The sequence below is a fragment of the Toxotes jaculatrix genome, chromosome 3 (assembly GCF_017976425.1).
Source record: "Toxotes jaculatrix isolate fToxJac2 chromosome 3, fToxJac2.pri, whole genome shotgun sequence".
Taxonomy (NCBI): domain Eukaryota; kingdom Metazoa; phylum Chordata; class Actinopteri; family Toxotidae; genus Toxotes; species Toxotes jaculatrix.
This window is the reverse complement of record NC_054396.1, coordinates 8,599,445-8,611,516: the sequence shown is the minus strand read 5'-3', so window position 1 is coordinate 8,611,516 and position 12,072 is coordinate 8,599,445. Positions and strand designations below refer to the sequence as shown.

The window sequence follows — 12,072 nt, the reverse complement described above, 5'->3', positions numbered from 1 at the left end:
GAGACAGTGCCTGGGTTCCTGAAGGATTTAGCTAGGAGGTATGCAACTGAGGGGAGCTCCTCACATTGACTTCAACAGGATTTAGCTAGATGAAAGGCTACAGGGAAGAAGAGAGATACAAAGAAGAAAAGAGAAGGCGAGAGAAGAGGGAAAGAACCACAAGAGGAAATAGTGAGATGAGAAACTGGTAGGAAGATAAACTGGTGCAGCACTATAAATGTCCAGGCATATGTCACCATATAGGTAGTAGGGAATAGTACCAATAAAGCCTCTTTCACAGAAAACAGAAGACATCGCTGGAGGGGTAGTAATAGTGGTGTTTTCCCTGAGGAGGGGGAGATGGGACTTAGGAGTGTCACTGCGACAAGGAGCAAAGTGGTTAAAGGGGGACCACAGGTGGGTTAAAGCAGAGTCACTGAGCTGCAAAGAAGCAAAACAGAGTAACGTTTTGCTTAAGGGCAGTGGTGGCTGGGGGGACACACGTATTAATCTCACACAAACAGAGAGAGAGGAAGAGAGAGGAGGTGAAAATCTAGTTTTCCCTTCTTTCCCGAAGGCAAAACTAACACACAACACACGCACACACACATGCACACGCACAGGTGAGCCTCAGTATTCCAAATTGAGGTTGTACACACATGGCGGTGGGAGCTGAAAAGATGTTTCAAGATCAGCAGTGTGATTATGCGACATGAACACATGCATACGAACGTACCTCCGTATTTGCCTGGAAGGTGCGTCACCCAGCTGAACTAAAGCTAATGCGCCAATCTGTGCCTCTTTCACCTCAGAGTGAAGCACTTTGCATGCCTGCTTCACCTTAAACCACAAAGCAGCACGGCAGACCTCAGCAGCACGCAACAAGCCAAACAGGTAACAACCCAGAAGGAAAAAACATGGGACGTTCTCACACCTTTAATGTATACTTTAGGTATGAACACGGATTAAGGGTGTCACAATATGCTGGCTTTCTATGATTTTCTATCTCTAAAATCCAGTATTGATCCACAGATAATTCACTAACTATATGGATAAAAATACAACAGTATGAGACACAACCTCACAATTCATCTGCAACGTCACCACCCTGCCACTCTGCTGCACGGAAAAATGAAGTTGGTGCACTATTGTTCTTGTTTGTATTGCGTTCAGTTGATCAAAACATAAGCCTGTTTTGTGTCTGCTCTCACACACAGCGCGGATGTTCACAAATGAAGAACATTGTCTCCTGAGTTCACTTACTCACAAACTGCTGTATGTGGTTATTAACTGAACAGATATTTCCAGACATTAAGTTTGGTGATACTGTATCTTGCAAAATGATAACATTGGAAAAAACAAAACAAAAACAATATTTAAATAAATAATTATGCATTTGCATCAAAGATAGAGGATGTAAAAAAAAATTAAAGCACTATAAAACAAGATTTATTTATTACTATAATGTTACTGTGATATAAGAATTTTTGTCATGATAATTAATAGTTTGATATAGTGGCAGTCCTAATGCTTATATACACCAACAACAAGAGTGTGTTTTAGAAAAATGTCATCTTTTACTCAAACCTATAAAAATTACAGAAAACAGCCTTAAGCCCTGAGAACAAAATGGATGTTGAGTTGGACAAAACATCCATCTGCCACTTTCTTTACTGCACAGGCACAAGGCAATAACGAGGTTATTTGGCTGTTGCTATTTGCTGCCTGGTCCTGCTTGCCTACAGGTGATGTGAGGGAAACCACAATAAATTCAGCCATTCTGTCAGCAAACTGTTCTATACGTGGAAAGTGGAGCTATTTATTTTAGCATGGAAAATAAATATGTCCCCACTTAAAAAGCCAGGGGCTTAAATTCAAACAAAGCTGGTGGTTTAGTATACCGAGCTGAGCTACATAACATCTCACATATTTCTCTCACACACACACACACACACACACACACACACACACACACACACACACACACACACACTATCCTACACGACTGCTTTATCATTCACTTTTTTCTCCCAATCATTTCATTTTGACTTGTTTTTTCTTATGTTGTTCCCACTTCACATACGCTATCCCTGTTTCATCTGTTTTCGCTTCCCCTTTCTTTCAGAAAATAATAATGTTTAAGGTAATGAATGCTGTACGGGTAGATAGTGGAGAAGTGAGCAAACAAGAAAACGGAGGCTTTGTCATCTCGGGCTCCGTCTCCGCAATTCAATACCAGCAGTACGCTCACATCACTTCCACTCCTCTCAGCACAATGAGCCTGAGACATCAAAGCAGAGACTGAGAGGGAGAGAGAGCGAGAACGACGGAGGGAGGGAGAGAGACAAAAGCGTAAAAGCGACTGAGGGAAAAAAAAAAGACTGTAAGAGAAGACACACACCAAAATACCTGTTTCTGAGGAAATGTATGGCGTCATTACAGCGGGATATTCCCACTGCTGTACTACCTGCCCGGCCGCTGAATGTGCTTCTTTCTTTTTCACAGCACATAAACCATTTTAATCATCCCAGTCAAAAGTCACAGTGGTCTCCAATAAAAAGCACATATTTATGTATGCAGCAGAACATTAATGGCCTTCCCCACAGCAGCTATTGAACCTGTTTCATGTAGTACCAGTGAAAGTAAGCTTCCTCAAAACATATGCTGTCAAAACTATTAGCAGAGAGGAGAAGAAATGTTGTTTTAAAAAGAGAGCAGAACAATAATGATGTGAAATGAGAGCAAGCCAGTCCATCTGGGACTTCAAGCTGTGAATAAATAGTCAACAAAGGGTAAAATAATTGAAGGCCATAAGCACTGATTGCATTGATATTTAAGGCAAATAAGGAGAACAATGCTCTTACCATAACTTATTGACAAATGAAATCTATCATTTTTGCCTCGTCACATTCACCTGGCCCACAGCGTGACTTTAATTTCGATTTCTGCTCATATTTTTGACTTTGCAAGTGGTAATTTGTGGGGAAAAAAAGGAAAAAGAAACTAAATGCAAATGAGCAGGTCTCTCTCTCGCTCTTATTGTGAAATGATTAACATTCCCTCCACAGATCAGAGCAGGTTTCTCAGCTCCCCTGGTTGAAATGCTAATGGTGCTTCCAACCCAGTTTAATTCTATTCTACCTTTTCCCCTGTTAGGGAGGAGTTCCCTGTCTCTACTTCCATACACAGCAGCAGGAGGGACAGGCAGCAGGCTTACTCCCCCATCTGGATCTGGGGAATCGGCCCAAGACAGAAAGAGAAGGAGGAACAGTAGGAGGGTGGAGGAGGACCCTTCTTGTTCACGAGGGAGTGTTTTTGGTGGGGGAGTGCAGACTTTAAAATGTGATTTTTCTTCTGCAGAATTCCACCTCGTTTTAAAAGGGTTCAATAATAATAAATGATTACTCCATACCAGGAGAGAGTGACAAGCCTTTGTAGTTTTCTCTCTCCATTATTGATCACATTTCTTTTTCATCCACCATTTTCATTTTTATTTTCCCCCACAGGCCATTGGGTTGAATTCACATGAGACCAAACAGAATCCACACTCAGTAGAAATGTGAGTAAGGCAATGTATCACCTGCTGGGGTGTTAAGGTTGGTGGGGTTTTAACATTCATCTGTAAAGGTGTGCAACATTGGTCTGTTCACTGCTGTGTGATAAATATGTGGCAGAAAGTGTTGCTACCATTTACAGGCCCTCACCACTAACGCATTGAGTCGTATGAAAAATTATACTATCGTGTGTTAGGTTTGGATGAAATTAAGTTTTCTCGTACTGTAATACTGACGGAATATCTAGTTTAAGAGCAGACTGTGTATCACAGTCGATGTATTCACAATCTATACATTATTTGAAGAAGTTTAAATGAGATAAGCTAGCCTTACTCTAACAAGGTTACATAGCAGACGTAAAATTAAGAGAATGTGCGACGGCTCTAAGATGCCACCTTGTGCCTCAGCCTCAATAAACTGTTGAGGTACATCTGCTGTAGTGATCCATCCAGTAAGTTAAAAACTAGTACTCAAAAGCTGTGGTTGATTTTGGCAACTTTCAGGTGTGTAGATATATTTTAAAATTAGCTTGAAACATTTTTGAAAGCAAGTAGTGCCAACTTAAAGCAGTATGTGTAAATAAAGGTTTTAAAAAAGGGAGCAAAAGACTAAATTGGTATCAAATGCTGCTCTGTATTCCATACAAGCAAGCCTTGCCAGAGATACTAATACAGAGGCAACCGGAGATCAGTGCAGGGATGTAGGAGTGACAGCAGAGAGGGATTTAGCAGTGTGATGACAGTCAACACACAATCAGCACTGCAGTATCTTTACAGGGCTCACATTGTTTAGTTTAGTGTTATTAGCTTTCTGAACATAGAGCTGAATCACTTGTAAAACACCCCAAGCTGCCACTCACCCAGAGCTGCAAGACTTTCAGAAGCATGCTTTGATTTAAACTTGTTTATTCATTTTGTGTTGCATATGAGTCTGTCTTGTGAGATAATATGCGTGTGCGGATGCACATGTGATCACAAGTCTTTCAAAGCCAAGATTTTTTGCAGAGTACGGACGAGAGATTTATCATGTCACTGCAACTGAAAATGATGGCATGTAATCACACAGCCTCCCAGAGTCTGTTTCCCTCAGTGAAACATGGACATATGCCAAGGTCCCTAGTCTAATAAGCGCTGTTGTCTCAGTGACAAAGCACTAACCAGACAGACAGGGCTTTATGAATGTGATATGACAAGATACATGACTGCAATATTAAATACAACGCAACAGGTGGCAAACCTAACCTAAATTCTAACAAGACTTTTTCTTTGAAGATGTGCTTTAAGATAAGTAACAACATCATGTATTTGATTACAATCACGTTCGGTAAGGAAAAAAGCAAGAGTTTGTCCCTACCTTAGGATCAGCAGTGAGCAGCTTAAAGGCCTCATACACCTGCCTCTCTTTGACTCCTCCACCCAGATCCAGGAAGTTAGCTGGTTTTCCTCCATGCAGGTCGATGATGTCACATGTGGCCATGGCCAAGCCGGCTCCATTCACTGTAAAAATTCACCGTGTCAGTTCAACTAATGTGCAAAAATGTGTTCTGAAATACAGAGGATAACTGCACAGCAGACACGTGTTTAGCCAAATGGATGGTGCCTTTTCAGTGTGACCACACTTGTGGTGTCAGGCAGGTTGAGTGAGTGTTAATGGTACTATAGTCTACCAATAACCTAATGTACAATGTATTACATGTGTTAAATGTGAGACCAACAGCCGTGAGTAAATTGAAATAACATCACCAGCTCTGAAGGAAAGATGACATGTACTGTACGAGAACCCCTAAAGGAATCTAGCAGTAATTTATCAACCAAAGACGAGCAAAAAGCTGAAAAAAAATGTCACACTTAAAAAGTGAATCGGTTGGAAATCTTCTAATCAGGAACATTCAATGCAACACAAGTTGAGCAACACAGAGAAAATCTGATTATGACTTGACTCTCAACTTCAGAGAAAAGAGTGTTGATTAAAAGAGGTTCTGCTACGCTTTTTGCGGCCTGTGTCATCATTTAGCCAACTGCCAGCACGGCCACCCTGCTGAGTTGTGCAGGAGCCAAGTGCACAAAAATGTCTTACCTCATTTGGTTTAGCCAAGCTGAACTTGTGTCCTGGCAAGCTCCCGACCGAGGTCTCAATAAAAGGGAAATTCGCTTTAACAGCTGTCACTTTGGTGGCTTACAGAGCTCTCAAGGAAGCTGCAGGGCCTTAAAAGCTGTTGTTACTTTAAGAGAGGCTGGGAACTGGGGATGCAGAAAGGCGTGTGTGCGTGTGTGTTTGTGCGAGGGGGGGGGTAGTGCTAACAGACATCTAATGTGTTTATGAGGCTACGGGGTAAGAAGTGAGAGCACCTGTTAGTGCCGCTGTACACTGTAAAAGCTTTGATTTATGACAAGAGAGGGGGCCTTTAATGAGAATGCTAACAATCTGGCTCACTGGAGACTTTCTTGGCGGATTATAGCTAATTAGAACGCATTGGTTATGGCAGCATTCCTTCTGGAGTCTTCAGAAAGCTGCTTGTAATGTGGACTGGAGGAGAGCCCAGGCTGCCTTTACTTTGACTAAGTTTTAACTGTGTCCGAGATTTCACTTATGTGACTTAAGAGACGCATTAAAGTCTTATGCCAGGAGGGGCTTGCTTATTGGTGTGTGTTTTGTCTGTCTGTGTGCAGGAATGAGCCTGTTCTGTTATGGGGTTTTGTTTCCATACCAAAACAGGCAATGTTTCCGTCCAGTCCGATATATTTGAGGTCCCACTTGGCTGCCTGCATCTCTGTGGGGTCGCTCTCAGTCATGTCGTCCATGGCAAACACAGCCTTCTGACGGAACTCAGCGTTGTCGTCAAAGTTGATCTTGGCATCAAAGCAAACCACTGGGGTAAAGATATGGAGGAATGGAGAGATGAACAAAGACGGAGTTCGGAATAAAGACAGCAACAGAGGAAGAAAAGATGAACAAAAAGTGAGACAGTGAGAGTGAGAGGAAGATGGCAGGCAAGGGAAAAGGGAAGAGAAGGAGGATTTCAGACATGAAAAAGCCCACTAATTATCATTTCTAAAACCTGAAATTAATGAACTGAGGGGTGTCCCCTCGGCCTACTGGTCTTAATTACTTCAGAGGCTTGCTCGCTTAGGCATGTGTTTTTGACACTGCCTCTAAAGGATAGACCATTATTGTAAATGGACATTTCCTTTACACTTCAAAGGGAGTGCATTTCAAAGAGAACACACTCATGAAGCTACCTGGAAAAATAACAGGCAAACAAAATGTAATAAATTAGTGGAAGAGCTTTCTGTGTACACAACAACACTTAAACAGCGTCTGTAGCCTAAAAGAATAGTTCGATATAATAGTACATAAATACGTAAATATTTAGCTGGAGCCAGCAACGCTTAGCTTAGCTTAGCATGACTTGAAACATGGGAAAACTTCTACTTTGGCTCTGTCCAAAGGTTCTGCCTACCAGCACCTCTGAAGAACACTAATTAACTGGTCATATGCCACTTGTTTAATTCATGCAAAAACTGAAGAGCAAAAACAAGTAGTGGTTAGGGCTGCTTTCCAGAGTATTTCTTATTTAGACACAATATCCCTAGAAATCTCTTGTTTCCAGTCTTTGTGCTACGCTAAGCCAACCATCTAATACTGTACAGACACAAGAGTGGTAACAATCTTCTTATATAACCTTCGGCAAGAAAGCAAATAAGAGCTTTTCAAGATGTCGAAGTATTCCTTTAAAGAAATGAAACTTTTAGCAAGCTGTGTTTTTAATGTCCCTTTTAGACATCAGCAGTGTGCTTGGCTCAATAGACTGAACAATCAAGAAATCTAAATTGAACATGGTTATATAATTATAGCCAACTGTAATGCTTATGTACACAGTTATTTACTTGTCTACCTATTCGATTACATATACAAAGTTTTGACCATTAAAAATATAACTGTTATGGTTTTAAGAGAAACTATGGTGATGGTAGCCTTGGTAACCTCCAACACAAAGTTTCCTAGTGATGGGACATTGCAGGGTAACAGATAGCCAGAAAAACCACATGTAATAGTGAGAAAAGGTAACAAAATATGGAAGAGTAGGAAATTGGTTTAGGAGAGACAAACAGACAAAGAAACATAAACAAAACACATCCACAGACACACAGTACATGCAGCAGGCAGACTCTCCCGGGGACTAGGGAGTAGAAATACTGTGTCCTCCAGGTAAAGTAGCTCTCCCACTACACAATTCCTTTTGTTTTTGTTTTGACACATCTATTATTGCAGTCCATCTACAAAATGAATTCAGCTATTACCAAATGAGACACAAAAATACAAATTTTCCACCCTCGAGAAATTTTCCCTTCCGATTCACGTCTGTTGAATGCCTGCTGGAAAATAGCTGCGCTCCCTTGTGACGTGAACAAATTGAACCAAAGAATGAGTTGATTTTAATGTGAAGCTCGTCTGCAAAGCCTGCCACAGTCACAGCAACTGCTCCTTCCTGCTGGTAGAAAAGGAAACTCGTACCTCTTGGTATAAATCGACCGTTTGAAAGGAGTCATTTTAATCATTAATATTCATAAGAAATCATGAAACAAGAAACTTCTTTTGTCAATCTTTGATAAAGCATTCTTTGAACAAGAATCTTGAGGAGACTAAATAACATCAAAGAAGTGATGCATCTTCAGCGTGTTGTAATACGTCTCGACAGGACACATCACAGTCAATCTGCGTTCAGTTCCGCAGACAAGACAATCACTCTTATTTCTTTGGGAGAAAAACAAAGTTCAGTACAAGTTCAGCATAAGCAGCATCACAACAGCTACAATATGCTTCGTGACTACATATAATGTCTTTCTTACTGAATGAAGAGCATTTGAAACGCTAGACTCCACTTGTGTCATGCTGTCAAGTGGTAACAGGGGGACTGAAATTTACCCGTATCTCTGTTTTTCTTTATGAATTCAAGTGTTTTCATCTATCACAGAACACTTAAGAAAGGGAGAGGAAAACATATACAGACAGTGGACTGAGGCAGGCTCTGAGCCGATGATTTGAACCCGGACCCATAGCCATGGTAAACAGTGATCCAAATCTCTGCAAACTATCATTGGACACAAAAGTAAGCCTGGTATCAGCTAAAAATCTTGGAGACAATTTAGAAAAGCAGGCCATGACAAATGGCATTCAGTCTCTGATATCTGCAAACACCCCTCAGTCAATTTTATTACTGTTAAAGACTGATTCGAGCCCAAATATAAGAAAAACAGAGTAATATATTGAACAAATCTTGTGGGGAGGTTTCAGTTGACAAGAGAGAAGGGTGGATTCTGGGATTGTTTTTAATGTAGTACAACACAAAGGCTGTCACTTGTTGAAAAAGGCCAACTACCAATTTAGAGCTCCATTCTCTTGATATTAGTTCTAAGCCTGGTTGACTTAGGGACTGTTTGACTCATGTCTTATTTTGAAATCTGTCTCTGCCTGTTTAGTTCTAGATTCACTTCCTGCCCTCTTGTGTTTTCCCTCCAATTCTGATTACATGCCCCGCCTTTATGGTTTTCACCTGTGTTTAATTGTTCTTCCTGCCCCCTAGTGTATTTAAGTCTTGCTTGCCCCTTTGTCTGTGCCAGATCGTCTTAGTCCGTAGTGTCAAGCGTTCCAGCATTTGTTTCCTTGTGTTTTTGACCCAGCTTGTTCTTTTTCGGTTCTGCCTCTTGTCTCTCGATTCGGATACCTCTGCCTGATTTTTGGACTGCCTTCCCGTGTACTGACTTTGTTTGTATTAAAGACTTTGCCTTTTATCCCTGTGTTCTGGAGTCGTGCATTTGAGTTCTTTTCTGAGCTACCTCCCTGACAATCTGGCCAGAATGGACACAGCCGACTCCAACCAGGTTTTTTTCGCCCTTCAAGCTCAAGGGGAGAAGATTCGTCACCAGGAAGAGCAGCTCGACCTCCTGAGACGTGACATGAGGAGTATAATGGACAGACAGGAAAACTGGATGGCGGCTGTTGGGGGCCAGTTTGACATTTTGATCAAGCAAGGACAGAAGTCGCTTTCCCGGCCCACTTCGGACGGTGCCTCTCCAGCCTCTCCGGTGGCCCCTACATCTGAGCCTGTACCTCCAGTGTCCTGCCCCATGTTGCCCATTCACCTGTCTCGTCCAGAGAAGTTTTCCCGCGAGTCAGGGGATTGTAGAACATTCCTGACTCAATGTGATTTACATTTTGAACTTCAAGCAGCAGCTTTCCCATCCGACAGTGCCAAGATGGCCTACATCATCTCCCATCTCACCGGTAGAGCGGAAGCTTGGGCTACAGCGGAGTGGAATCGGAAATCAGCGGTGTGTTCATCCCTTCCCCTGTTCACCGAGACTTTCACTCAGATATTCCAACACATCACCCCAGGTCGTGAGGCAGCCCAGGCACTAGTTGGGCTCCGTCAGGGAAGAAGACGAGTCTCCGACTATGCCATTCAGTTCCGTGCTCTGGCAGCGGAGAGTGGTTGGAACCAGTCAGCACTGTTTGATGCATTCTTACACAGACTTTCCAGCTCAATGAAAGACCAGTTGGCTCCGCTTGAGCTTCCCGGTGACCTGGACGCTCTCATTGCCTTGGCGATTAAGATTGACAAGAGAATCACGGAAAGAGAGAAAGAAAAGCAGTGGGACTCCCCGTAGACAGCGCTCCAGTCCTGCGTCAGCTCCCTGGCACCCATCACCAGTCCCATCAGTGCCCACTGCTGCCTCGGAGGAGCCCATGCAGGTGGGACGGACCCGTCTGACACCGGAGGAACGACAGCGGCGCTTCCGAGAGGGTCGATGTATCTACTGTGCACAGCTGGGTCATATTCTGGCGACATGTCCAAAGATCAGGCTCATCGGTGAAAGAGAGGACACTGGTGAGTCGAACCACATTCTCTTCCAGTTCCTCTCGCTCCTTGCCCATGGTTATCCTCACTTCTTCCTCTTTATCCCTTAAACAGGATGTGTTGGTGGATTCAGGGTCGGATGCAGAATTCATGGACTATAACCTGGCAGAGAGACTGGGCCTGGCCATGTCTCAGCTCACCAAACCACTGGAGGCCAGTGCCCTGGATGGACGTCTGCTCTGCCGGGTAACTCACATGACTCAACCTGTTCAGGTAACCTTCCCTGACCACCACACAGAGACTTTAAGTTTTCACGTATTCAGGGCCCCACTACACCCCTTAATCTTGGGTTACCCATGGCTATTACGGCACAACCCACTGATAGACTGGACAACAGGAACAATTGTTTCTTGGGGAGAGGGGTGTAAAGGACGTTGTTTCCCCTGCAAAGACTCTGCTCCCCCTCCTGAGATTCCCTCAGCCCAGGTTCCCACATGCTCTGCTGAGGCAGATTACCCCGATCTTTCCCGAGTGCCCTCCTGCTATCTGGACTTAAAGGAGGTCTTTAACAAGGCTAAAGCAACTTCCCTGCCACCACACCGCCCCTATGACTGTGCTATTGATCTTCTGCCTGGAACCTCCCCTCCCAAGGGACGCCTCTACTCTTTGTCTGGACCAGAGATGCACGCAATGAAGGAATACATCGAGTCTTCATTGGTGGCAGGGATCATTCGTCCTTCTTCATCCCCAGTGGGAGCTGGCTTCTTCTTTGTGGATAAGAAAGACAAGACTCTTCGTCCCTGTATTGACTACCGAGGGCTTAACGACATCACCATTAAATCAGGTACCCCCTCCCCTTGATTTCCTCTGCTTTTGAATTGTTGAAAGGAGCCAAGGTGTTCACTAAGCTGGACTTACGCAATGCTTATCACCTGATTAGAATTAGGGAGGGCGATGAGTGGAAGACTGCGTTCAATACCGCTAGTGGTCACTATGAATACTTGGTGATGCCCTTTGGGCTAACTAACGCTCCAGCTGTGTTTCAGGCCCTAGTTAATGATGTCCTCAGGGAGATGCTCAACGTGTTTGTGTTCGTCTACCTGGATGATATCCTCATCTTCTCCCCAGATGAGGAGACTCACATGGAACATGTCCGTGCAGTTCTTCGGCGTCTCCTGGACAACCAACTGTACGTCAAAGCGGAGAAGTGTGAATTCCACGTCTCTACAGCATCATTTCTGGGGTTCATAATCTCAGAGGGGGCGGTGCAGATGGACCCTGCTAAGGTCAGTGCTGTTAAGGATTGGCCCACACCACTGAACAGGAAACAGGTGCAGTGTTTTCTTGGGGTTGCCAACTTTTACAGGAAGTTTATAAGAAACTTCAGTGTGGTAGCTGCCCCCCTGCACGAGTTAACTTCCCCCAAGGCTCCTTTTAGGTGGTCTCTCAGAGCAGACAATGCCTTCAGAAGGCTCAAAGAGAGCTTCACTTCAGCACCAGTGCTGACTCTCCCTGACCCCAAGCTCCAGTTTGTGGTTGAGGTGGATGCTTCAGACGTGGGCGTGGGAGCAGTGCTGTCACAAAGGTCAGTAAAAGACAACAGACTCCATCCATGTGCATACTTGTCCCGCAAACTTTCCTCTGCAGAAAGGAACTATGACATTGGGGATCGGGAGCTGC

The 12,072-nt window shown here is 43.7% G+C and overlaps 1 protein-coding gene across 1 annotated transcript in view; it reads right to left on the bottom strand.

The window, feature by feature from the left end:
• The window catches only part of suclg2 (succinate-CoA ligase GDP-forming subunit beta), a 93,814-nt gene that overhangs the window by 34,028 nt on the left and 47,714 nt on the right, over nt 1–12,072 (bottom strand). The window contains exons 8-9 of the mRNA XM_041033444.1: nt 6,241–6,402; nt 4,887–5,029 (exon numbers count right to left, since the gene is read on the bottom strand). Of these exons, the coding sequence (XP_040889378.1) occupies nt 4,887–5,029; nt 6,241–6,402 (305 nt within the window). The remainder of the gene's footprint in view (nt 1–4,886; nt 5,030–6,240; nt 6,403–12,072) is intronic.